The sequence below is a fragment of the Nasonia vitripennis genome, chromosome 1 (genome assembly GCF_009193385.2).
Source record: "Nasonia vitripennis strain AsymCx chromosome 1, Nvit_psr_1.1, whole genome shotgun sequence".
NCBI lineage: Eukaryota > Metazoa > Arthropoda > Insecta > Hymenoptera > Pteromalidae > Nasonia > Nasonia vitripennis.
This window is the reverse complement of record NC_045757.1, coordinates 33,816,598-33,843,221: the sequence shown is the minus strand read 5'-3', so window position 1 is coordinate 33,843,221 and position 26,624 is coordinate 33,816,598. Positions and strand designations below refer to the sequence as shown.

Genomic DNA, 26,624 nt, shown 5'->3' with positions numbered 1-26,624 from the left:
TATACATATACCCACATAGCTGTATATGTATACACGCGGAGTATAAATCTATACGCCGATTCATTCGCGGCTAATTTCGATTAGGAAATTTAATTAAATCTACAGCCTATAATTTAATTATCCTATGGTCCGACCAAACCCCGACAGTTTCACAACTCGAGAAACACGTCTTCAACTCTCGACTGCGACTCGCTCTTTGTTCAGTTGACCGGATTTAAGTCGTCGGTGCTGACAACGGTGCGCCGCGCAGTTGCAATTAACTATCTCGTCGCTGAGAGCAGGAGACCCTGACAATTGGCCTTGTTCGATGGGTGTGTGTGTGTGTGTGTGTGTGTAATCCTTCGATAGTCCAGCCCAGATTTCAGCTTCAATTGCGAGCGGGTCAACTCCGGCTGATTATGATTCACGTAGTGAATTCAAGCAGTTTGCAGTTCGCACAGCCAAGTTTGCCTTCTTCTCTGTATAACTATATGTACACATTACAGCAGTAGCTAGACGTCGAGTTAGCCGGGAAAGTTAGGAGTGGCAGCAGTACGGCGACGCTTTATAATTATTCCTATAACTTTGTCGCGACCGGCTTCAGCTCTTTCCCGTCTTTTTGTTCCAGGCTCGAGCGAATAATGGAACGGAATATTCAGGAGAGCCGCAAATTGATAAAACGTCGTCCGCTACGGGGACGTACCTTATACTCTCTATCTCTCGCACGAATTCGATTCGGATATATATTCCAATCACGATAGCTGTTCGTCGGAAAGAGTATTTTCGCTCTTATTCCAGGCCCCGGATGCCCTTTGTACGGCTCACGCAGTAGTCGATATATCCCCGCGAAATCCTTTTCTCCTCTTCTCTGAACCTCGCAGTGCTATAACGCTCAGCTGTCTCGACTATGTGTTTTATACGCTACATTGATTCATACGTGGGACCTTGTATAACTATGGATATATAACTGGAAAAAGATGCAGGTTTTCGTTCTGTGTGCAGTCTTTTAATCGAGTTTCTATTTTTTTTTTTTTTTTTTTAAACCAGCGCGCGTGTGACGATAAATCTCTCCCTCGCGGCTTATACACGCAGAGAAAGAAGCTTTTATAATGGCTTTATAATACGCCTCTCGGCGTCGTTCGCGGGAACAATACATATAAGCGCGGTAACTGCTATAGGGCTGAAAAAGAGCGACGTTTTCAAGTTTAATGACTTTACTCTTTCTCTTCCTCCCTCTATAGAAGAGCCTTTCTATAAATTTCCGGAAAGCTTCGCATTTTTCGAGGGAAAATACACTCCTAGAGAGTAAAGAACCACAAGAATAAAACTCGAAATTTCAAAGGAGTCGGCGTAATAATTACGCCTGACACGATCGCTCATTGACGTGCGAGATGGCGTATAGCACGCGGCGCTCGTTAAAGGCGAAGATGAATAATTGAAAGGGCGACGGGAGTAGATTCGCGCGCAACAATGGCTCGACCAGTATAGTCGAGAGCTGGAATCGGGCTGCGCCTGCAACACTGTACACCTGGAATGGAGGGATCATTCCGGGGAGATCAGCTATAACTGTTACCAGCGGGATAAATTCGGCGATTGCCTGGAAGCCTGTTCCAATTTTGGAATAAAAAAAAATAAGCGTAAAAAATTTCGACGACAAATTTAATTTTCCCGCCGGTAAACACACACACACACACATCAGTAGAGCGCAGAGCGAGGAGCAAACGGCCCAGAGAACAAGCTCCGTGTGTGCGTTTTTCTTTCTCACGCGCGTGGAGGTCGTTCGACTTCATCCCCCGCTCTGGAAAATTCATAGTTCCCTACACCAAGCTGCACTGCGAGTGAGTGAAAGAGACTAGAACAAACGGCCTGTGAATTTTCGCGAAAATCGAGCGCGAGAAAAGTTTTCAATTTCGTATGTATGTGATAAATATATTTCAAGAAAAAAAAACACGGAGTCAAGGAGAAAAGTAGTCAAACGTGCGGTGGAGTCGTGCGCCGGGGAAATTAGCGGCTCTAAAGAGCCGAGAACGATATTGTACCACAGCAGCCGCCGAGCCGTGTAATATGATTTCCAGGCGTAATTACTCCTGCTTTAACGGATTTTATTGCGAATTTCGAGCGCGTAATTGTAAGCACACCTTTTTTTCGAAAAAAAAGGCGCGAATTTTAAAACCAACCTCGGAGTATTCTCGTGAGTGCAAAAGTCAAAGGGTTAATAACGTCGCGCGCGACGAATGTGATTTGACGCTGCAGCTAATGACGCTTATACCCCGACGTATCTCCGTCACAGAGCGCATCGGAGTAACCGATAAGAGCAACACGACGACAAAAGACAAGAGATTAGGGTCATAGATCGCGTTAGCGCTAATAATATTCACGACGACGGTAAAGGGCCAGTCGATCGCGAGTCTCGACTCTGTGTATGTGTGCTTCCCCTACCCGCTCGTGAGCAGTCCATTACGCGATTAGCGCACGCGAGAAATTGAATTCAGGCCGGATCTTTCACGCCACTGCTTTTCTCGATTATGTAAATGCGACGCGTCTGCGCTACATAGCTTTGACAAGCGACTAGACGCTCGTATGCACTCGATGTATTATGTTTTCGGCTCTTGCTTTATTGCGGCACAGTTTCGCGCTTGTCGGGCTTCCCGATCCTTATACGTCTGAGAGTTTGTTGTTGTGTTCCTAAAATACGAAGTTTTAACGCCTCGTTATTGGAATAACACAAAGAGAACAGCTTTTACATTCCTCGGTGCACTTGTATTTACCGCGCAAACATTACGCCTTTTGTAACGAGAAAATTGAGCATTTTACGCTATATAATAAATATTGAAATTTTCCAATCAAGCTCGAATAAAAAATCAAGCTCGAATCTCGCGCGTACACGCGCAGAACAGAGAGAGAGAGAGAGAGAGAGAGAGAGAGAGAGAGTTTCTCGCTGAAAAATCCCTTTCTTTCCACGGACGCGCAAGATCCCGGGGCCATCAGTGTTTTGTCCGCGGCGAGCTTCAGAGCGCAGAGTTATCCGGAGGCGCGCGCACTCGCGCGATAACGCTTTCTTTTTTATACTTTTATACACTAAAAAAACCAGTTATTATTATTATACACACGGAATCGGTAATTTCGATAGATTTCACATTTCTTAAGCCCGTACGAAGAGAAGACGAGGATGAGCGTACCGGATTACGGCGAGCTCGGCAAAAGCGCTCGCGACGTCTTTCGCGAGGGTTACGCTTACGACTTGGCCAAGCTCAAGCTCAGCGCCAAGCTCGGCGTCGAGGCGGACGTCGCTTTTGATCTCAGGAAGTCCGAGGTGACGATGAAAATTTTTCTTTTCTCCTACCCCTCTGTCTCGCTCACTCTCCGCAACACCCCCCCCCCGTTGTGTGTTTATTTTTATACCTTCACGCGTGTTTGTGTGTGTGTGTGTGATGGCCTTGCGTCGTGGCCGCGTCTGTGATGCTTGTTTACGAAACCTCTGTAATTGCGGGGGATTCACACACAAGCGCGCGTGCTGGGGTCAGGAGATTAGGGCAGCGAGAAATTAGAGACGTCGTTGTGTCGTACGTGACTCTACGTTTGTTTAACTCGTTTCTTTGAGCTTTTCTCTACTGCGGCGGTTGTGAAATTGATCAAGTGCCGTTTAAAGTTAAACTTTGCACGGGTGCGCATTTATTCTAAACGAAAAAGAAATGAACACTCACGTGGGCGTGTACGAAATATCGATTAGCATATATTTCTCGACGAACGACTATATTCGAATTATTCGAATGAAACTCGAGGTTGATTTTTCACTCGCCCGCGCGCGGAAACCGAATGGGACTCGAAGCCCCGCCAGATCAGTACCTATCCGCTTATATACACGATGCAGAAAAATGAAATCTGATTTTTCGCAGCTGACCGGCTCGTTCCTCGGCAAGTACAGCACCAACGGCTACGGCCAGTTCAGTGGAAAGCTCTCCAGACCCAGTCTTCTCACCGGCGAGTACAAACTCAACGGCTTCCTCTCGGAGAACGTGGACCTCGACGCCGGATACACGTTCAACTTGGCCGACAATTTTCAGACCTGTCGAGTCCGCGGAAAATTCCACAACTCTTTGTTACACGCGGACGGATCGATAAGTGAGCTTTCGCGCGGGAAATTTGAATCGATTAGAAACTCTCTGTATACGTCTAACGAACTTTGCTACGACGAGGGGAGAAAAAAAGGCTGTATAGGATCTCGTCGACAACTATGCAATATCCTCGTTCGATAACCGTTGCAGCAACAAACTTTTTCCCTCCCCTATACGTACCTCTCGGAAAGTCGGACGCGGTGGTACACAGCGAAACTCGATATATAAAAAGTACAGACAAAAAGCGGGGGGAACGAAATGAAGCTGGAGTTCTGTATATATATATATATATATATATATATATATATATATACACACGTGTGTGTGCAGCGAAAGACTTGGACGGAGACGCGGTGCTGCACGGCTCGGCCGTGCTGAAGTTGGGAAAGTTGCTGCTTGGCTATCAGGCCGAGTTCAAACCCAACGGCTCGAGGCTCAGCAAGAATGATCTGGCCCTCGGATGCGAGATCGGAAACTCGGCGGCGCTGCACTTGCGATGCTTGAGGATTCCCAAGGAGCTAGGACTATCCGGCTTCTACAGTGGTACGTGTTATATATATATATATAACTTTAGGATTTTATTGGAAAAATTTTCCTCGTTAAGTGCACCGGTTGCCAAGGGATTTTAATGGGGCGCAGAGGTCGACGGCTCTGTTGCTCGGATTCCTTGATTATTTTGCCGTTGGGGAAAGTTTCGGTTTCCGGATATCGAGTTAGCGCTAAGAGACGTTGATTAAACATTTAAGTGATCGCGCGTTTACTTTCTATAGTGAGCGACAAGCTGGACGTAGCGGTGGACGCAAAGCTGGGCCTCGGCGACGAGTCGAGGCCCTGGTACCTCGGCGCTGGTCTCGCTTACAAGCTCAACGAGCAGAGCAAGCTGCGATTGAAACTCGACAAGAATCTTCAGCTGGGCACGAGCTTGCAGATGCCACTGAACGAAGAGGCCAAAGTCACGCTCGCGATGAATCTCGACTTGGCCCAGCCTGCCTCGGGTCAACACAAGGTCGGGCTCGGCCTGGACCTTGAGGTTTAGAGACGCGTGTACACGCAAACGTAGATTTTAGACTTACTATAGTGAGCCTGTGAACAGTGTTTTTGTAAATCGTCCTCTATCGTGTCTCGTGAATTATATAAAGCTATTTTACGGATAAATCCGTGCGTTGGTGGATAAGACGCGAGTCGATGCATAGAGAGATCGGAAGATTCGCGAACGAGCCTCTTGGGAGCTGTACACGCGGCTCTTTTTCAACGAGCTTTAAAGCTATATACGTTCAATTTAAAATCTCGTATGCTCATCGAACGAATCGATCAGAGAATACATTCCGAACACTCGTCAGGATGACGATGATTCACATCCGCGGCTCTATTCGCCTTTAGAAATCAAGCCTAATAAAACAGAGAGGCATCGAGAGAATGAACCCGTAATTTTCCCTATTGAGCGGGATACGCATGTAATATTCAAATCGAGCTATTATTGCGACAGCCGCTGCGCTGAAAGCTATTGCGTCGTCGTCCCTCCTGTGTACGCTCAATATAACGCGTATAATCTATCGGCGCGTGTTTGATAAAATTACGGAACACGTCGTGGCCGCAACAAACTCCCGGTAATACCTCGCTGCGGAAATTGGTCCATTGAATTCCGTGTCAATGCGTCGCCGCTGCTGCATCGAACACAGCTCTGCGTAATTGGGATAAAAAATGGGATATTGTCTTTTGGAAAATTAAATGAAAAAAAAAATTATTTTTTCTTCTTTTGTTAAATTAAAAATTTTACCGTCGTAAAACTTTCCTCGAGCGGTAAGCAGATACGAGTCATAAAAAGCTCTAACTATGCAACTTAAAAATTCCGATCTCGTAAAAGCGGGCGCAGTCGTAAAAAAAAAAAAAAAAAAAAAAAAATCAAGCTTACCCTGTGTCTGGGAACGGCTGGCATACTGCTGGTCCTGCCTCGATGCCTCGACTGAGGTGGTAATCTCGAGCTACCACCAGCGGCAGCAGGTCCTCCGGGACTCGTCGGACTGGGCCCACCGGGACTCGCTCCTGGACTCAAGTGCTGGGACGTCTGCGACACGGCGCCTGGGCTCAACGCGGGCGTTCGCGTCGGACTTCGGGGCGACGGCGACAGGTGACCCCATGGACCCGCTTCTGCCTGCAGAAATCTGTAAGAGAGAGAGAGGAGGCGTTCGCGAGCTTGATTATTTGAATTTTAAATTTCCCGCGCTTTTGATAAAGTATTCAAATATTCCGCGTGGCTTGGAGAGGCGAAGAGCGGCGAAGGGGTTTGATGGTTCAATTTTCCCGCGATAACCGGGTTATGCATTTTTGACTGCGAAAGCTCGCTGAAAAGTGTGAAGTTACGAGGTTGGCACGGATACTAGAGGACTTATCTGAAATCAGTTCTCTATTTATGAGGCTATGTGGATGTTCGATGGAATTGGCTAAATCCATAATTTACACTTCATCGATGTATTTTGTTGAATGACAATTCTAAAAAATGAACTCTGATACTCAACTTTCCACTGCATTCAGCAAAAGCATTCAAAGTTCGTTAAAAGATTCACATAGACCGGAGGTAGAATCGAATTTTCAAAAGTAAAAAAGAGCAAAGAAAAAAGGCCGCATGCTCTTTTACCTCAAAACCACAAAATTGCTTTCGAACTCGCCGAACTGCGTGTACGCAGTTAGTTGCGCTCTCGTTCGATTTTTTTTTCTCCCCCAACTTCCTATAAAACGCGAGGACGTCGTAAACGTTTATACCGTCATTCATGAAAAAAAAAAAAAGAAAAACAAAAACAAAATGCAGCTCTCGTATAAAGGGTCGATAAAAAGTTGCCTCACTTATTAATTACAATCAATACACCTATCGCGAAAGCGCTTTATTTTACGAAGCGATAAAAAAGCTCTCCTTCCATAAATAAAAGACCATCTCTCGTCGCACCGGCTACAAATCACCTGCAGCAGCATAACAAGAAAAAAGAAAAAAAAATTTAGGACACGAGTTCGAACAAATGATATCAATCACGACGCTCGCGGTGCTCATCTATTAACGAGCTGCACACAAGTCGCATCGGAGAAAGGGAGCTACAGTCCAATTGATCCCCCGTAAGTGTATAGGCGATGGAAAAAAAGAAGATCATCAGTACTGCACCGTTAAAAATCCCTCGCGACCTGTCAGCGCTTTCTGATACTCGAGCCATAAAGTGCAGCCGAGGATATAGCCGGCGCTACGTGACTGCATGTCACCAGAGAAACGCTTCGCTCAGCGAAAGTAAGTGTATTACATATATGTATATCTACCTGTGAAGATCGGGAGTAGGTCGAGCAACGGCGATGCTGGAACTGCGTCTCCGGGATGGAGTCGGCGACTTGGGACCTTCGATCCCCATACCTTGAACATCGCTTTGCAAGCTGCCGTGTAATCGTACCTCAACCTCGCTGCTGCGCCGCTGGAAGGCTCGCTTGGACCAGCGCTGCTTGTTGTTGATGTTGATGATGTTGTTGTTGTTGTTGTTGTTGCTGCTGTTGCTCAGGACGTCCAGGTTCGAGTCGTCCTCTTTTCTATAATACGCACAGAACAATGTATACGAAGGGTTTCTTAATTGCCCCGACGCAACAGCTGTTTCGCGGCGTGTATAGAGGAAAGGGGATGGGGGGGGGGGGGTATTATATTCTGTTTATATTAAATTTTTAAGCCTCGGGCTCTAATCTTCAGATGCTAATGGAAATTGCCAGTTTGAACGACGCTTCCCGATGGAAAATATTACACCGCGAAAATTACGTATACGCTTCGTGTATAAGGTACTCCTTTGCAACAAGGTCACGACGGAACGTAATTAACGGTGAGTCTGATAGGTAGCATATTATCGATCCTCATACGCGTATGCATATATAATTAGGTCTAAAATTCGAGCCCGGCGATTTTTTCGCTCCGCCGACGATCGATTATTTAATTGAATGCAAACGAAAAAGCTCTCGTATACGTTCAAGCTCGAGTCGCGGCTATAATCTAGCTTCGAAACTTCACGAGAAAAATCATACAGAGATCGCGTCTCGAGAAGGGTCGGATTTTTTCACCCTCTCGTCTCAATTTCTATATATGGCCGAGAAAGGCGAACTGGAAATTGGGAGAGGCAGCTGATCGTCGGCCTTGTGTATCGATTAAATAAGTGTATATATATACAGCCGAGAGAGCATATCGTTTTAACGTTATTAAATTACCGTAATACCCGTATCGAGATTGAAGGTATATAAGGAATGGAAAAATCGATAGCTCAGCAGCAGGTGACAATAAAACAGCCTCGAGAGCGACGAATAATACCGCGGAGCCTCGAGAGGAGAGCTGAGCGCGCGAATAAGTAATTGGCTTCGTTTTGTCGGGATTTTTTTTACACATCGTATAGCAATCGATCATAAAAGACCCACCTTCGAATCTTACGTGTATAACTCGGAAAATCATCAAAGTTTCGCCCTTTCTATCGATAAAATCCAGCTTCTGATAGATCGCAGCTTCGCAAACAGATCCGATACTCCGACCTCGTTACTGCACACGTACCCACGTTATGATAAGCAATTATAGGCGGTATAAAATCACAGTTTGAACTCGCGCGCGGCTAATGAATAAATGCCCGGCTATTACACGGCCCTGGCAATCGAAATTAATGGCTTCTCGAGTGAGAAACTAATACTTTCCAACTGGTGCAGCGGCTCAAGAAGACGTGAAATTATGATGAATCGAGGAAAGTTTTTAGTTCGAGGAAAAATTCGACCGAGATTGCCTACCATTACCTACACATTCCGCCTCGGCTTCGTATAGCAGTAGAGCTTTTCTCGTTATATACGTAAAACGTATTTAGCCTTACACTTTATATTAGTTTGTAAGATTTTTTTTTTTTTTTTTTTTTTGGAGGGTAAAAGATATTTTTTACGACCTTCGCCTCTGCGCGCGCGGTTTTCGTACAGGCTGCGTAAAAATACAAAGTTTAAAAATAGAAGGGGGATGCATAGTGCGCGCAAGCTCTCTATTTTTAGTCGAACCTTTGAAAAATTCGCGTTTTTCTTCCGTTATATACAGCGTTATCGCGAGCGAGTTACGGAAAAGAAGATACAAGGCGGATTTTAGCGCGTAACGATGTAAAAGGGGCTTTCCGTGCTTCGTCGCACGGTTAGGAATTCATCGTATTTTGCAAGCGGCTTTGATTCTCGAATAAAGCTCGCTGATGCACTTCGACGGATAAGTATACGCGCAAGTATAATTCATTCGTTGGATCTCGAAGAGAATAAAATGCCTAATCCGACTGCAGAGACGCGTCGAATTACTCGGAAGCTCCTTCGCAAGCTCTCCGAGCGGGAAATTCGTTCGGACCTTAAGTGCCGCACTCGCTTAATCCGTCGCTCGCTCGGTTGAGCTTGAAATCGTTGCCAAGATTGCGAGGCTTTTTGGTGCGAGAATATTATAATGTTCACTTTTTGGAGATATAATATAGCAGTTCTGAAATACACGCCATCGTCGCGCTCGATACATAAATATTTCAAAGGCCAGCTGCATTCGAAATACATTTATAAAGCTCGGGACAGTATAGGTGAACGGAGGCAGCGAAGCGGATACGACCAGTTAAGTCGCGGATTATGTTCGCGACGGCTTTCAAAGGGTCGATGATATGTGTGGCTGGAACTTAACGACCCAGCCGTTTGTCGTCGTGGTTTCGCCTTTGCGGACACACACACACACGAGACTCGGGATTAAATTGACGATTCTTCCAGCTCTGTCGCGATTTGAAAGGCTAATCGCTTCGGCATAATACGATCCGGTTGCATTGCAGATCAGGAGTGTTTGCGTGGGGGGGGGGGGGGGATAAACTTTTTGTTTGAGCGATAGAGAGAGAGAGAGAGAGAAAGTTTGTTTAAGCCCTGCGGTGATTGTCATCGGTTTTTTATGCGCGACAGAGTCGACGCGATGTGCGATGTGGGATATTATTTGTAATTGTTAGAGCAGAGAGTACGACTATATTGGGTGTTCTTTTTATTCGTTTTATCAAAGCGTTATAAAAATCTTATCGAGAGAAAAATCTGAATGGATGATACATTTTCCTCTTCCGACTCTGGCTGACACGTGTTATATTCTCAACAGCCACGATGCTGCTCTTATTCGCGAATAAAAAAGCGATATTGTATAAGTTTAAACGCTACCGGATTCTAAAGTCCAGACACGTGTCCGCGATCTTCGCTTTTTTTTTATCTCAATGAGTAAACGATACTTGCGTATGGGTATACACATATAATAGTGGAGATAAAAAAGATACAAGCAAATACGCAGTAGAGATCTTTGTACTGTATACGTTTTGGTTTTCTGTTATCTACATCTACCAATTAGACATTGACGGATTACGACGACATCGCCGCAGGTGTTAAATTAAATATCACGATATTGCACTTTTGTAATTGTGATTTCAAAATCTCGCTTCATAAAAACGGGTGTCTGCCCTGCAAAAAAAAAAAATAATAATAATAATACACCCAACGCGCTCGAAAGAAAACGCGAGGAGCTTTTCCCGCTGATGCATTATGTAATGCACGTCCCGAGCTTTATACCTCTGACTCGATTTTTAATACCCGCTTTAATCTTTCCCTAAGTAGGCAACGTAAGCTTCCGTCGAGATTTCACAATCCTTGATTAATTCTAAATTTTTTCTCTCAATTGAAAACTACGATGTCACTCCTAATTAATTCACAAGTGTCGGGCACAGTATCGTCTTACAAACCGTACACCCAACGCTGCTAATAAACAAACGTGTAGAGCTTTACGAGCATAATACACGTTAAACTTCGCTATCATTGAAACAACGACACGCTAAAAGCTCTCACCTGGGTATGAGCTTGTCCTCGAGCATACTGGGAAGATCGTCGACGTCCTCGCTGAGGGCCGCGAAGAAATCTTGAAACTTGTCGGGAAAATTGCTGGGCGGACAGGTTGTCGTGGTGCTGCTGCTCATGGGCATCATCGTCGAGCTTCCGCGCTCATGGTTACTGTACCAGGGCACCGTAGACGTCGTCGCCATGGCTCCGAAGCTTCCGGCAACTCGACTCCGAAGCTTCGATCATTTAACGGTCGATGAAGCGCTACGTGTGTTCTGGAGCTTTTTCTTCTTCTTCTCTCTCGCGGAAGTTCACTACGGCAAACGGTTCTTTTTTTTACAAGAGCGATTTCTGCGCGAAACGACTGTGTTATACTCTACTCGCGATTTACGCGGCAAGTTTGAACGCGACGAGGGGGTGCTTTTCAACTTTCGCACAAAGGGCCGTAAAACTTTTCGCGATTCAATTACGCGTCGTCGGTACACATTCGTCAGACGGAAACAGCGATTTTTCTTATTTCTCTCTCACTCCTCTGTTATTATTATCATCGAACATTTTCCTCATCGGCAGTAGGTGTATATATACATATATACCTATATGCGGAAAGCCCTCTTCGCTCGAGGATATTTACCCCAACGATTCGCGTGTACAAACACGAGGCCTATATATGCACGCACGAACATCTATACTTCTCCTCCGAACACGAAATGGGGACGGTGATGTTAATCGCGAGATATTACAGTTTTCCCGAACGCCGAGCTTATACAGCCGAAGCCGGCTCTCTCTCTCTCTTATTCTTTTTACGGCTATTGCGACGTTTAACGCGATTGCAGTCCGATGGGCTGATGCTTTTTATTTATTATGCACTATATGTACACTTTAGATATATTGTACGTGGGGATGCGATGTTTGACTAGTGTGATTGTGTATTGACTCGTTTTTTTTTTTTCTATAAACGATTATTCATATTAAAGTAAGAGAGCTTTCGACGTCTATATCGATTTTCGAGCGATGCTTCGGAGAGATGAAAATACAAACCCATCGGTTTTGAGCTAGTTCAGCGTACGCCAGACGTCGCGTTGGCGTCAAAGGTGTCTATATGCTTGATGTTGTTTTGAGCGATTCGCATACGTGAATCTCGATGTATCAATTTATCGATTATTGCGGCTGATTAAAAAAAGGAAAGACGCTCGCGGCGACGTATTAACGAGTCGGTGACGTGAACGAGTGACGTCGATTATTATTTTATTCGAGGGAGGAAAAAATAGTTATCGCTTATGTAGACGAGTGGGCTGCATTGATAAAATTAGCTGCAGATCGAGTGTAGTGATTATATCGCTGAACTTTTATTCAGTATGGAGATATAATGTTTGGATTATTAAACGTTGAATGAAAATTCTGATTAAAAAAGCGAGTGAAAGAGGCAGGTTTTTCGACAGATGGTTAGGAAAGCCCGGGAAATTAGACGCGCATGTGTATACTTCACAAACACTCGTTATCTTCGGTACAGTGCGATAGTCGCTTCCGCTTTTTTTTTTTTTTTTTTTTTTTTTAATTAAAATCCCGCGGACACAAACGTTATCTCTATTTATCATCGGATTCATCATACGTATAATCGATATTCGTCGATGTTTACATTTCTCACGCGGCGCACTAAAGCCCCCGATACATTCGAAATATTACACCACTCGGCAGATTCCGTTTTATTTCGCATCCCAAATGACGCATTATCGCGATCAAAGTCATCGATAACAATCTCTCATAGTTTCGATTATAAACTCACAACCGCTGCGCACATTTGCCCCGTCTATTATATACGCGCTTGAAAAAAGCCGCTTCCAAACATCGAGCAAACGAAAATGCCGTCATCGTCATCGTGAAGAAGCAATTACAGAACAAACAAAGCAGTCGCAGCCCTCCGGTGTATAACATAATATACTCGCGCTCGCGGACCGAGAGAAAAAGCTATTACTCGAGCTGTCGGAGGCCAGTTCATCATCGGATTGAAAAGCCAAAGGGCAACTCTCTCGCCAGTCCATTTATTATAATATACTCAGCGAACTCGAGGCTACGCTTACACGCCAAGCGAAACAATCTCCCAACTCGAGCTTCGCCGGGCAAACGAAGCTTCTCTCTTTTATTTCCGTCCGTATAGAAGAGAGTGAAAGCAACGTACCTATACTACACCTATTCGCAAACACACTCGCGCTTTGTACACCTTCCTCGACTCGTTCATTAAAGCCCCCGCGCTGTATTTACATTGATTACCAGGTGAGATAATCGTCGACGGCTTTCGGACTTTCCTCGGCTACATCTTCCAGGCACACAGTCACAAACACGCACTATATCGGCACGCAGTATACAAGTGCAGAGCGCGAGCGCGTGAACGGCGAGCTTGCAAGCTCCGGCCTCGGGGAAAGCTCGACGGGTACTGAAGCCGCTGGCACGCGAGCGTCGTTGTCCTATCTTCTCCCTCCGTGTGTTCTGCCTCCCACTATATATATATATATAACACAACGCGCGCACGTTCCTCTGCGCGCGCGCAACCCCCAGACCGAGAGCTGCTCTTTCTATACACGCGAGCTTTGCGTGCATACGTATGCCGATGCGTCGCTTGTTTTTGTTCATTTGGATTCTAATGCTTCTTGGAGCCTGCAGCGCAGGATTTTGATGAATTTCTAGAAAGGGGGGAGGATTTCGCTGTATTAGGCCTGTTTACGAGGGGAAAGAGAGAGAGAGAGAGAGAGTAATTAGAGCTTCTTGTTTATCGCGAAGCTTTATTGTATATAAATCCGGAAGCTGGATATTCCACGCTCTAAACTCGTCTCCTCTACTTTTCCGTCTCTTAGGCGAAGATTTAAGCGGGATGTATAGTGGAAACTTACTGCGAACCGTAGGGGACGCGGCACAACGAGTGTCGGGCAAGAACCGGACGCTCCTTAAATTCCTCTAAAGGATTATTTACGCGCCTTTGAGATTTAGCCTAATTCACCGGGTTTTCCGTTTTAAACTTGTTTATATATAAGCGTGTCGTGTACTTACGTCCGAGCTATTTACGCTAAAAATGGCCGGTAGTAAAGAGCGTCTCGAAATACAGCTTAATATTATTCATAGGAGAAGCAATGATTTATTACTAACGCGTAAAACCGACGTATAGGCTTCGACAGCTTTCGTTGCTCCCGGACAACAACAAATGTTCAATATATATATATATATGTGTGTTATTTTTGGATTTCGCGAGTTATATTTATACGCGTTTATTTTGCGAATATTCAATTACACAATTCCGCCGTCGACGCGAAAGATTTCGCACAAATAACAAGAGAGAGGTCTGGGGGCACAGTCTCGCATTTGAATTTTCCAGGAAACGCACGACTGTTTGGACACGCTCGACTGTACAGCGAAAACAAATGAATCTCTCTCCGGTGGTTCGTGTCAACATCATTATTCAAAATCGATCCTATGCACGTGTTATATGTATATATAGTATAGACATACAACAATACGACTGCACAGTCGATGAAAGTTGAAACCGCTCTAATTGCAATTATTTGGCCCTATCCGAGAGTTGAATAACCACAGCGGACTGTTGTGCTATGTCGTATACTCGCGCGCACTCTATACTATATATGTGGGATTTGAGGTGTAGGAATATATGGTTTAGTGATGGAGATATAGGTTTAACATACAGCAGTTTATTAATAACAGAATAACTATAAAACAATGACGCTCTATCGAGTCTCAGACAGCACGACTCTCAAGCGTCCGCTCTCGCCCACGTCCCGAATCACACTCTCTGAGCCCGCTGGCCCAACTCGGAACTGCCCATCCGATCTCTCTCTCTCTCTCTCTCTTTCGCGCATCCCTCTAACCTTCTCTCTAAGGCCGCGCCTAGAGAGAAGCTAGCGAGTATTTTATATCTCTCTCATACTCACATTCCCACATATATAACTAGGTAACAATTCGAGCTGGTGAAATACCCTCCGAAATCGCGTGTATTTTATAAACTTTCGATGGTCGGCTCACTGCGCACTTAGTAGAAGCTTGTTCGAAATGCCAATTGTGTATCGATCCTATACATCCCAGTAGGGCTTCATAATTCACCGCACAAGACACGTCAGTGCAATGGACTGCCATCAGACATCCTGTTCGCTGTTATACGCAAAACATCATCAGCTCTTGTCGACTGTCTGTAGCGTCGCTACATATAGATGTGCAGATGCAAACTCGAGAATCAAGCCTGATACGCGACTCGTGCACTCGATGAGTAAGTTTGGGGCCGAATTTTCAGTAAGCATAACACAAATAGGAATCTTCAGCAGATGAACAGCTGTATTTGCTGTTTTATTAAAAATCGACTTACCATAATAAATCACGTGATGTAGGTGGCGCTTCGGTTCCGCAGCGAAGCTGCCGATCAACGGCTTTTTACTTCCATATATAAGGCTTTCTTCTCGTCCCCCACTCCCCCTTCCTGCGACGAAGATTTCAGTCATACTGTTGTAGCCCATTCGACTGACCATAACCTTAAATGTAGAGTCATTGTAACCGAAATATTTAACATTGTTTTCGACGCTTGACTTAAGATTTTCTCTGTGCGTTTCTTTACAAATTCACGATCAAGTATTACAAGTGCGTAAGTCGAGTGAACGTTCGAGAGTTCGATATCGCATTATTCATTGAAGGTACATGACGAACCACGATACATGACAATGATGAAATATCCGATCGTTCTGAATATGATATCTGATGAAATCAGTGCACTGGTAACCGGATGAAGTATGGCTTCAGAAATTGCTGGTGATATCAACCCTATTTCCTTGAAATTAAAATTTGAATGGGAAATTGATTACTTTCGAGCTAAAAGTCAAATAGTTGGAGACTATCTGGAATCTCCGAAATTCACGGTGAATTGCGGCGGTAGCAATATTCGATGGCGTATGCGTTTGCTCCGAGAAAAAGTTCAACCTAGACATAAAGAAGAATTTTTAATTTTTAATCTGTATTATGACCATCCTTATTCAAAAATATTCCCTGATTTTACGGTCATCAATACTGCAGGCGAATATATTTATAAGTTACATACATGCAGAGTAAGAAACTGTTCTTACCATGATATTCTAACTATACTTGAGAATAGTGTACAATATATACCGAGAGCTTATGTCGAAAACCCAAAAAACGGTAATCCTACTAAATACCACACTAAAATGTTTGTTTGAATTAAACATCAATAAGGAGATGAAGTGCAACGGAGACGATATTCTACTTCCGCTTGAAGCGATTAACAAATACGAAGCTCTTCTTATACCGACAGCAAGTTCGGTGACGTATCGCTCACTTCGGAAGGGAAGACCATGAATGTGCACAAATGCATACTTGGATTGAAAAACGCGTGCGAGAAGAGCCTTCTTGAAAATTTGGGCTCCGCTAAGGTCACCGAATGTCTACAACTTGCCGATAAACTCCGTATGGATAAGTCGAAGCAAAAAGTAATCGAATTCATCGTTGAGCACGCGAGTGATGTCGCTGACGAATCAGAGTTTCATTTCTTACCTAATTATATTCTGCGAGATGTATGTTATCGTTTAGCAAAGAAGAAATAATAATTTATGTAGCTTCATTTATTTATCTACTTCTGGACGTCTTCCTTGAATTTTTCACAGTATACTTGCTATGTTGTCAAATAACTTGATAAACCTCGTCTATTATGTGTTCTCGCACATTCTCTTATTATCTTTCTTAACCCAACAGAATCTTAATTAATCATTGTACCAGCATAAGCAATGAATTTTAAGAAACTTCATTCGAACGTTGAATTACATTATATTTCCAAGCTCATTCAAGCTGCTCGTTATATATCGATCCAAGCCAGAGCTCACGCAATCATTCATCGCAGGACACGTCAGTGCAATGGACTGCCATCAGATAACGCATCAGCCTATTTCGCCGACTATGTGCTAACTCGAAAATCAAGTCCGCGTATGGCTCTCGTACACTCGATAGAACGATCATCTCGCTTCGCGCGCAAATTGGCGCGAAATTTTCATCCCGACGACCTTGACCCCATGACGTACCTATATGTATGTATATATACATATCCGCAACGTCTAATAAGAGACTAATAAGAGACGGCTTGCGGGAAAGAGAAGATAAACACGAGAGGGTAGCCCTAGCTCTAAGTAGACACGAACGGGGCATCGACACCAGCATTGCTTTGTTTTTTCTCTCGCTAACACAGACGCCAACTGTTTCATTGCGTTATTTTTCGAAGCTTTGTTTTTACAATCTGCACCTACTCGAAGTGCGATGGATATAGGTACGAAACAGAAAGTTCCGAGCGGAGCTTTTTTCTTTCTAAGGGACTCGATGGTTCGGTATAGCATCTCGTACTACTAGAATCGTGCCAGTCATTCCTAAACGCGAGATTTAATACACATCCGGTACAATTGTTGATTTATATCGCGGCTTTCATTCTGATAAGAGCCTCTCGCGAATCCGACCTATATATATATAGCTTCTCTTCTCACAACATCTCACTGGATAAACGAGCGGCGACTTCTCCTCTATCGAATTCAACTCAAATTGCCGCGCAAAGGTTAACAGCACCACGTGGCTAAATAAAGCTCGCGTCCAATTAATCGGCATCTTCGCCTCGATTTCCCGCAGTTCATCATCGTATCCTCCCTCGTCAATTTATACCAGCCCATATATACACTGCAGCGCGCGCGTGTGTGTGTGTGTGTCGTCGCTCTGTACGACGACTCGCTTTCAATTAAAGCTAATTAAGCGTGGGCTTCCCCGACGCTCTCGTCTGTGTCTACACACCTACCCCCCCCCCCAGCGACGATCGGAGGACTTTTGCGGTTGAGCTTTTTTCATATATATATATAGGTGTATACTCGAGGCGTCTCGATTCTCCCGGAAGAAATGAAATTGCGGCAGCTGTGAGATATTCCAGTCCTTCTTCTCTTCTTCTTTCCATTGTTGCACTTCCGCGAAGAAGTGTATAACGAAACATTGTTTGGAAATAAAGAAAAGCTCGTCGGCAGCTTCTATTGTCATTCGAATACTTTCATTATTACGCGCCCTTTTTATCAGGGAGGTAAGATAAAATTCAATTTATCGAAAGTTTCTTCCTTAATCCTATATTCAAGGCTCTGTTCTCGAATACATATACATATTCATCTCTACTCGCGGGTCAGCGACGATTTCAATATTTGAAAACAGACAGAGCTTTGCAGGCGCGGGAAATTTGAAAGTTCAACCGGGCGTGACGCGAGACGCGCGGCAATATAATAAATCGTCGTTACGCTCAATACTGTACTGCAGGAGAAAAGCGCAAACTTTGCCGCCCCCGCGCCCGTTTCACAATAAAAGTCGTGAGCGCACGTGCCCCTCAGCCGACTATATATGTGTATATAAAATGCAGTCTCGTCGTTAAGCCTGCAGCACTATAGAGTCGGCTCTTTCTCTATAGACGATAGAGTCGTCGAGAGGACGTTCATCCCGGCGGGGGGTCGCGACGTCGACCTCTCTCGCGAGAGTATACTCATGACTAGAGTCGGGGAAAATTGTAGTTCCGAGCTTGCAAGCTGCGGGATCGATGCGCTGCGGCGCTCCTCTATTTTTGACGGATGGCGTGTCGGTGTACATGTAGCTTCTTATCACGTGGTGATTATACTCGTGAGGATGTGTACATTTTTTTTTTTTTTATACTTCGGAGCTTTAATTAAGGTCTTGTATAAACTCGGTATTAGTTTACTCGAATAGCTTTATTTCGATACACGGAAAGCGGATACATGCGCATCAGTTTTAAGAATTTAATTAAATTCGAACTGCACGCTAGCATTCCTTTAATCCACTTTCAATGGCAAATCGTATATATATATATATATATATATATATATTTCATTGCGTCGAGGTCTTCTCTCTCTCTCTCTCTCTCTCTCGTTTGTAAAAAATAAAAATTCTAGGATAATTTAATCCATTCGCAGGCGCAGCTCTGCGATGACGCAAGTCGAATAATACGCGTAGTGGCTCTTCAAAGCGCCGCGTTTTAAAGAGCAGCGACTCGACGGATGATCCGCGTCTTGAGTTGAAACAGTCGCGCGCGAGATTAAGCTCGTTTAATTAAGCGTACGGTACTCTGCTGCGCTCGACGGATACGCTCTCGAGCTTTGATCGAGTATACGTGCTGTGGAAAAATGGAAAAGAATAAATAAAAATTACACGAGGTCGTAGTTGGAGCTGTAACGAATTTATTTTAAACAAATACACCTTATACGTCTAACGGAAAGAGCATCTGGTGCGTAAAGAGGGAGCCGATGCTTTTCCAACCCTCTTCACTTTCTTTCATTTCGCCGGCTCTACTCTTCTCGCTTCTTCTTCTTCTTTTCTTTATCTCGGCGATGATCCCGGACGTTATCCCCCGCCGCCTCCGGTGATTTTTCATTTCGCTCAGGCTTTAGGCTTTGCTTTTGATTCGTTAAAAATAAATAGTCCCTCTTGTAATTTTCCGAGGCTAATTACTTTTAAACGAGATGGAGAGACGAGCATCAGCTGCACTTCTGGAGCTTCGTCGACTTGCAGTCGACGGAACAGTTCTCGGACGGCTGACGACTTGACGGGGCTTTAATCGATGTCGGACAGTCCTCCTCCTGTAGGAATGTAAATTAATCGCGGGCTTACATCGGTGCGACCTTGGCTGTCTCAATATTTTTAATCAGTGAGAGAGAGAGAGAGAATGTGTCAAGGTGAACGATCGCATACCTGCAGCCGGTCACTCGGTGCAAAACGAACCAGCCTCGGCGCCTCTCGCAGTGTGTAGGGGGGTTCCAAGATCCAGAAGCTTCCGGTTTCCGCTCGAGCCATCACGTGTACCAGTGCCCGGCCAATTCGACTCTTGTCTTTGCTCCTGAAACAACGAGGAATTCGAATCGATTCTGATGCTTTTCGAAGTCTCTCGGAAAATTGCTTTCAAAGCGCTGCTGCCGATACATGCCCGACGGATTCGCGTCGCGAAATGAAATTACGCTTATTTACGCTCGTCGATCATACGGTGATCGATGATTCGAGCAGTGTATCAATTTCGAGTTCGAGGGGAGAGAGAGAGAGAAACGCGCGTATATAGAGTTTTAAAGCTCTCGGAGAACGAGCGCTTTTGAAAGGAACGTAATTGAATTGTGCCGACGACGACCGTAATGAATATAATGTCGGCCGATTCGATCCCGACCTTTTCTACTGGATATAATACGTACAATCACAGCGCGGTGACCTTCTATGTATAAATATAATCGTCATACCATTGCGCGCAAACTGTTTAATTAACGCAACCGAAAGAACAATTATATATATATATAAGAAAAAGAAGCGCATTGTCTCTTCTGCATATAATCGAACATCGGCCGCTCTCGTCGAACAAAAGAATCCGCGAGACAAAAGGGGACCTCTGATCTCGACCCCTTATAACGCGATTATCGGCAAAAAATATATACACTCACGGATCAGGGGCGCAGGAGGTCCTTCCTTCGCAAGACTCGTTTTCCGTTGGCAGGTCCGGTAATCCGATAGAATCGAGGGCTCGATTAGCCGGACACAGGCAGACCAGCCTCACGCTCGTCTCCTCCACGGGAAAGCTTCTCTGTTGGCGGTGAAAAAAAAAAAAAATTGAAAGAACGAGGCTACGGTAATCGAGGGTGTGTATCTATTTTGTGGGCGACTGACTCCGATTGATCGGTGTGTGTGTGTGTGTACGTGAGGCGATCGGAAGACTTGGGTATAAGCCGCTGTAGGTTTACGCACGGATGATTGCGAGCTATATGTATTTTTGTAAGCATAACGCTATCGGCTTAGGGAATTAGCTTCTCGCAAGTAGACAAAATTATAAAAATAATATATTAAATTTATGCAACAAGACAGTTATAGCATAATCGGCCTTATAGGCGCGCAGATGCTGCACTCCTATAAATACGTTCTGCGCGCCGATTCTCACGAGGGAAGTGGAAAAATGTCTGTGCGCCACCTGGCGGTGAAAATATTATCATTCCATCGCAGGGTCGAGTTCTCGCCGCGTATTATCTTATAGGCCGCTTTGGAAGACCGCGAAGTGCTCGCTTTATACACTCGAAAAATACACTCTAAAAACAAGTACTGCGTAGCCTGTTTACTCGTGAATGCATGATACGTATAGAAGGAGAAGTAACGAGACAGTTTTATGTACAGAGTGGGAAATTGGCTCACCGCCATTCGAAGAGTCGTTTCGAGAACGGGCTCACCGGCGCAGTAGACCGGGACCGCGTCGTCGGCCAAAGGCCAGCCCATCAAACCGAGGATCGAGGCGCAATTGACGATTATTCCATGGCGACGCTGCTGCTGCATCAGCTCCACTCCCAGACGCGTCAGCCTCTGCGTATTGCTCTGCAAAGCGACGAGTATCCAAGTAAATCGTATGCACGGAAGCTTTTTACGGGATTTGCCGAGAGTAAACTCACGATTTTTATCGAATCCTTGCAGTAGTTCAGCCGAGAGTGCTCGGGAAGGCTCTGGACCGCGTCGAGATCGTTAAAGAGAATGCCGATCTTCTCGTCTCTGCAGTACGACGAGGTGAAGATGCCTTTGGGGGGGGGGGGGGGTATGCGTACGTATAGGATCCGTCAATTGACGTCGTATACCTCGTTTCTTTGCCTAGTCTAAACAAACGAGTACGTACCTTCGATCTGGCAGGAATTCCTCGCGTCGCAGGGGTAGAACTTGGCTCGATCCTTACCGTAAGCCTTGCAAAGCCTCTCGCAGGCGGACTCGCCTACCGACTCGTTTACGCCGTCCGCCAGGATGACTCGCTGAAAAATTGGACGGCAAAAAAGTTTAGAGAATCGATACGGCTTAAATTGCGGGGCTGATGTGTTGAAAATGTTCGAAGATTAAAAACGATGTACAGAGGTAAACTTTTTTCTATCCGCTTTCAATCTGACTCGGCCCTCTCTTGGCGTTTCACTCACAGCGCTGGGAGGAAAAACGTCCGCTTGTCGGGAAGTTTTAATTGTAAAATATTGTAGCGATTTATCGCTCTCTCTCTCGGAGTCCGCGTTATTTAATTAAGCTACATTTTTTGAAAATTCGATCGCTATACTTTGGCTCCGTGACGAAGCAGCTGCTCGGCAGCGAAGTATCCGTAGCCGCTGTTAGAGCCACCTATGACCACGGCTACTTTGCACTGGGGTGTGGATATCGGGGCTTTCGATGTCATGCAGTTGCCGGGAATTATGACTCTGGGAGCAGGGACTGGATTTGCTGTTGACTTTTTGCTGAAAGTGTTGCTAGTGCTGGATTTCGGAGAAGTCGAAGATAATTTCTTTATTACTGTCTACAATAGATGGAATGGAAAATATCTAAATATTTAGTTAGCGAACCTGAAATGTTTCCGAGCGATTTCCAAGGCATCCTTTGCATATTTTGACAGGAGTATATTTTTCTTGTTCACGATCCAAGCGAGTGGTTTCATTTTTATTTAAATAAATCCATTTATTTGATTGGCCAAGTTTTTTTAATGCGAATGCGGTGCGATAAAGTAAACTAGAATTTTGATTGTTTGGTTGCATGACATTTTTGGTTAGACCGAACTAAACATGCTGGATAAAACAAATGAAAAATTATAATACAAGTGCTATTACCGAGACATCTATAGGCCCGAGCAGTTATATAGTTTATAATTGCATGCATATTGTAATGAGAGAAAGAAATTTCCTACAGAAACAGTGCCTATGCGCCGCCTATCTTCGCCCGCCAGATACTACTGGAGACTATATACTATAGATAGAGGCACGACAGTTTTAAGCAGTGAGAAATGGAAAAGGTCAGTCCAAAACTGTTATATAGTAGACGCCTACAGACCTACTGCTTCCACTTTTTCAATCATCAATATATGCCATTAAGGCCACCTGGCTCGACGATAAATATACGGATATATAGTAGACTTTGTAGTATGTACCGTAAAAGAGGTAAAGGTGCTAGATCATTTTGAAATAAATCAATTTAAATAAATTTCATAGTTTTTTCAGACTGAGGATACGGTGTTGACTATGCCAATTTTAATAATGACATTTTTAATGACGTATTTGCAGTATTTATCGCTACATTACGTTTAACTTCCTGAATTTTCGTAAATTATTTTCGGCAAATCACTTATTATCATTTATTACGGAGAAAGAACTTATTTCAATTGGAACAGAGATAAAATAATTCATATCTAATGTATACAGTATAAACCTGTTTCTGGGTTCGGTTTGCACTTGAACCTCCATGAAACAAAAGTAAAAATGTATGGCGAATTTTTGTAAGTAGACTTTGGATTCTTAAAAATAGCTTCGTTTTTTTTAGATAAAAAAATATTCATTTCTTTTTTATTCTGAAACATGATTTAAAAATTGTGTATCCTATAATCTGTCGTAGGGTGTTTGCGATCTGCACTTATGCGGTTCACATTGAGGCCCATATTAAAACGATTGATGGACCAACAGGATGTTCTCAGTATGACTGCAAATATTTATGTACGTATTTTTTATCCATATATGGCCAGATAATCGTAGATCTGAATTATGTATAATGAATAATTTAATTAAATTTTAATTTGCAGATGATCACATTGTAAATTATGTCGATCGATGCAAAGATGTATGTAAAGATATTTATTCCTTTACTTGTAATGCAACAGATGAAGAAGGCATATTTAGCGAAAAATTAATGAGGTCGCAATATTTAATGAAGTTAATAGAGCGTGCAGAAGGTACTGTTCTTATTATGCCATGCATAAATTATTTTTTATACAACTTACATAATTTATGTATTATTCTATTTTAGTTGAATTAAATAATGATTCATACATGGCAGAATTTGAACCGGTCAAAAAAGAAAGGGAATTTTACAAACAATGCACGAGATACGAAAAAATCTCATAGATGATGAACAAGCAGCTCTTACAAGAGGTCACTTACGATTCTTACGAATTATGTATGACAATCTATCTTCAAAGTGGGAAATTATTGATCGACATTTATACCGTGGTGGATTTGGTTATGCATTTTTTAATATCAGAATTATTTCAGATCCGAGATATCGTACTCAGAAGATAATACTGGTAAAATTTTAACTGATACTGCTCTAAAGCATATAATCAATAAAAATATTTCAAATTTAAATCTTCAAAATCCGTGATTATATAAAACTATAATTCATCGAATTAAGCGCTTTACAAATATATTAGTTGGAGCCACCAAGGTTTGACCATTTTACGGAAGTTTACGAAACGCTAAAAGTGGTTAAACTGTTTTCCGAGGAGTACAAGGGATCGAAAAAAGATATTGAATTTCTATTGCACTATTACGTCAATTCCGATAGACCAAAATATGTGCAAAGATTGGTAGAATCTGTAACACAGGTAATTTGTTTTTCTATTCAAATGTATTAAATGTAACAATGAAAATACGCACCGTTTGTTAATAATGATAGGCTATTTTCGAATCAACTACCCACTTCGTTGATAATGGCAGCAAGGTGACGACGATCAACGCTTGGCGGAGTGACTTTAACAAAAGATATGAGTGAAGTAATGTTACCGATGTAAGTATCTTTCGATTTTCTAATAAATTTGTTAAATCGTTTATACATGCATGTTAAGTAAGCTTAGTTTCTATAAATAACTGTCGAGATAAAATGGCGATTTATTTGCAGATCACCTGGCTTGAAATGCTTACTGAAGCTTTTTCCGAAGTGGGAATACAAATTAATGGTAACACTTCTCTTCTTGTGAAGAATGAAATGTACTTATCCAAACTTTTCGACATACTATTTGAAACGCCGAATGAAGTAATAAGTAAGACGCATAAAATGATTGCGAATCTGAAACTTATACTTAACCGATAAAAACAAAACTACTACTTTATATTTTCCGTTTGTATAGTTACTTCAATTGTTATGAAAGCAATAACAGAAAACTTGAAATATATCGATTCGAATTTAGCTACTAAGATTAAAGTTATATCTAGCAGGCATAGGTATGTAAATGAGAAGATAAAATGTAGAATAAACAAGGAATATTACGTTTTTTTTTTTATTGCATTGCAGGTCAGAGTTTTGTTTACGTAGCACGAAATTATACGGTATTTCGTATGGAATTTTAAAAGAATTCGACGTTAGCATGACGTTTTCATCATGTTTACATAACAATATTTCTACGAACATTTGATATAATCGATGAATTTAATACAAATTGTAAATTTACAGAAACACCCAAGTTCTAAATTATATCGAGTAACTAACAAAATTATTAGTACTTCAGCCAATGAAATTGAAAAGACACCCTCGCTCTCCTGCAGTGATAAAAAATCTTATTTGAAGTCAGAATTGGATACCATTACTGCATACGTAGAAAAATCCAATGCATACTTCGCAAAGATGGTGGAAGATTTTTATGAGGGTGTACACGTGAGTAATTTTTGCTTAAAATTCTAAGCGCATATAAGATCATGTGATGCAGATTTTTGTTTTATATTTTAGTATGACGTTAAAGAAAGTTATCTAGGCAATATTCTTCAACTCCGAAAAATCATGAAACAAAATGAGCTTGGGAATTTAAAGCCAGAGCTGTAAGTTTCAACTTTGATTTCATAATCATCAAATTCGATGTATTTGTTGCCACAATAACGTGTTATCTTTTATTTTGCAGTGGAGAATCTGATGAAGCATACCTGCCTTTCGGTATTATAGATTTAGACCGACCAGCCAACCGTTTCGGTGAGATATTTAATCGTAAAAATAAATTCATATTATTACTAGATTTTTATACCTAAAAAGTTTTGTTAAAAATATATTTCAGCAATAAATGTGTACTTAGCAAGTCTCAAATTTAATCATAAGTTGGTAAAACGGTGCGTATTATTTCCATCTAAGTAAAATGTTGCATTCAGTAATATACCTAGTATAATTAAATAATGTAATATATAATTATAATTACTATAATTTTATTTAGAGAGATAATTTACGGAAGATACGGCGTTCAACTTGCTAGCGTTTTATATGTCTTATTGAATGAAAACAAATTAGAGGATTGTGAATATAAATATGCATTTTCATAAATACATTTGTTCGTATAAACTATTTTATCATAATGCTTTCGAAAAATTAATTTTTCTAGATCCGTTGCCCAGATACACTACATTACCTTCAAACAATCATATAAACGCACATCCCGACTATTCCCTCAATAAAATGTAATGTGTTTTTCCCGGCATACATCGGCGTAACGCGCGTATCAAATTATAGAATCTTCGGATTAAAAAATACATAATTAAACATATACTTATTATGTATATGATTTTTATTTTTATTTCAATAATTTCAGAAGATACAATACCTCGAAGCAATGTCAAACACATACGGTCTTCGGATCGCGCATAAAGCTTTACAGCCGAGTATAAACAATGTACAACTATTTCCCGAGATTGGCTTGAATCATATGAGGCAGTTTTTCATCTGGAATACGTAAAGGTAAATATATTCGTATAGTAGATTAGATATAATATGCAATAGATTACATATAATTATTTACACATAATGACACTATTTGAAAGTTTCCATACAGCTTTTCCAGAGTGTACAAATAGCAGCGTTAATTGCTCA

General features: G+C 42.7%; 3 protein-coding genes across 5 annotated transcripts in view; 1 reads left to right on the top strand and 2 right to left on the bottom strand.

Annotated features, from left to right (window-relative positions):
* LOC100122604 overlaps positions 1 to 13,396 on the bottom strand; it is a 28,823-nt gene extending 15,427 nt beyond the window's left edge. The window contains exons 1-4 of one of the 3 annotated variants that reach the window (XM_003423890.5): positions 13,126 to 13,396; positions 10,959 to 11,263; positions 7,395 to 7,655; positions 6,007 to 6,256 (exon numbers count right to left, since the gene is read on the bottom strand). In XM_003423890.5, the coding sequence (XP_003423938.1) occupies positions 6,007 to 6,256; positions 7,395 to 7,655; positions 10,959 to 11,152 (705 nt within the window). In that variant the 5' untranslated portion in view covers positions 11,153 to 11,263; positions 13,126 to 13,396. The remainder of the gene's footprint in view (positions 1 to 6,006; positions 6,257 to 7,394; positions 7,656 to 10,958; positions 11,264 to 13,125) is intronic. The other 2 variants (XM_016990120.3, XM_008217110.4) reach the window with 2 other exon arrangements.
* On the top strand, positions 2,974 to 5,249 carry LOC100122593 (voltage-dependent anion-selective channel-like). Its single transcript, XM_001606155.6, has 4 exons — positions 2,974 to 3,292; positions 3,876 to 4,101; positions 4,425 to 4,637; positions 4,865 to 5,249. The coding sequence occupies exons 1-4, from the start codon at positions 3,149 to 3,151 to the stop codon at positions 5,128 to 5,130; spliced, it is 849 nt and encodes a 282-aa protein (XP_001606205.2). The 5' UTR covers positions 2,974 to 3,148; the 3' UTR covers positions 5,131 to 5,249.
* Positions 13,397 to 19,187: 5,791 nt separating the features above from the next.
* On the bottom strand, positions 19,188 to 22,599 carry LOC100680314 (uncharacterized oxidoreductase TM_0325-like). Its single transcript, XM_003423889.4, has 8 exons — positions 22,361 to 22,599; positions 22,081 to 22,273; positions 21,661 to 21,790; positions 21,443 to 21,564; positions 21,192 to 21,368; positions 20,453 to 20,592; positions 19,722 to 19,866; positions 19,188 to 19,609 (listed from the first exon to the last, which is right to left on the bottom strand). Exons 1-8 carry the CDS (start codon positions 22,450 to 22,452, stop codon positions 19,508 to 19,510), a joined length of 1,101 nt encoding a protein of 366 aa, XP_003423937.2. The 5' UTR covers positions 22,453 to 22,599; the 3' UTR covers positions 19,188 to 19,507.
* Positions 22,600 to 26,624: the final 4,025 nt, after the last annotated feature.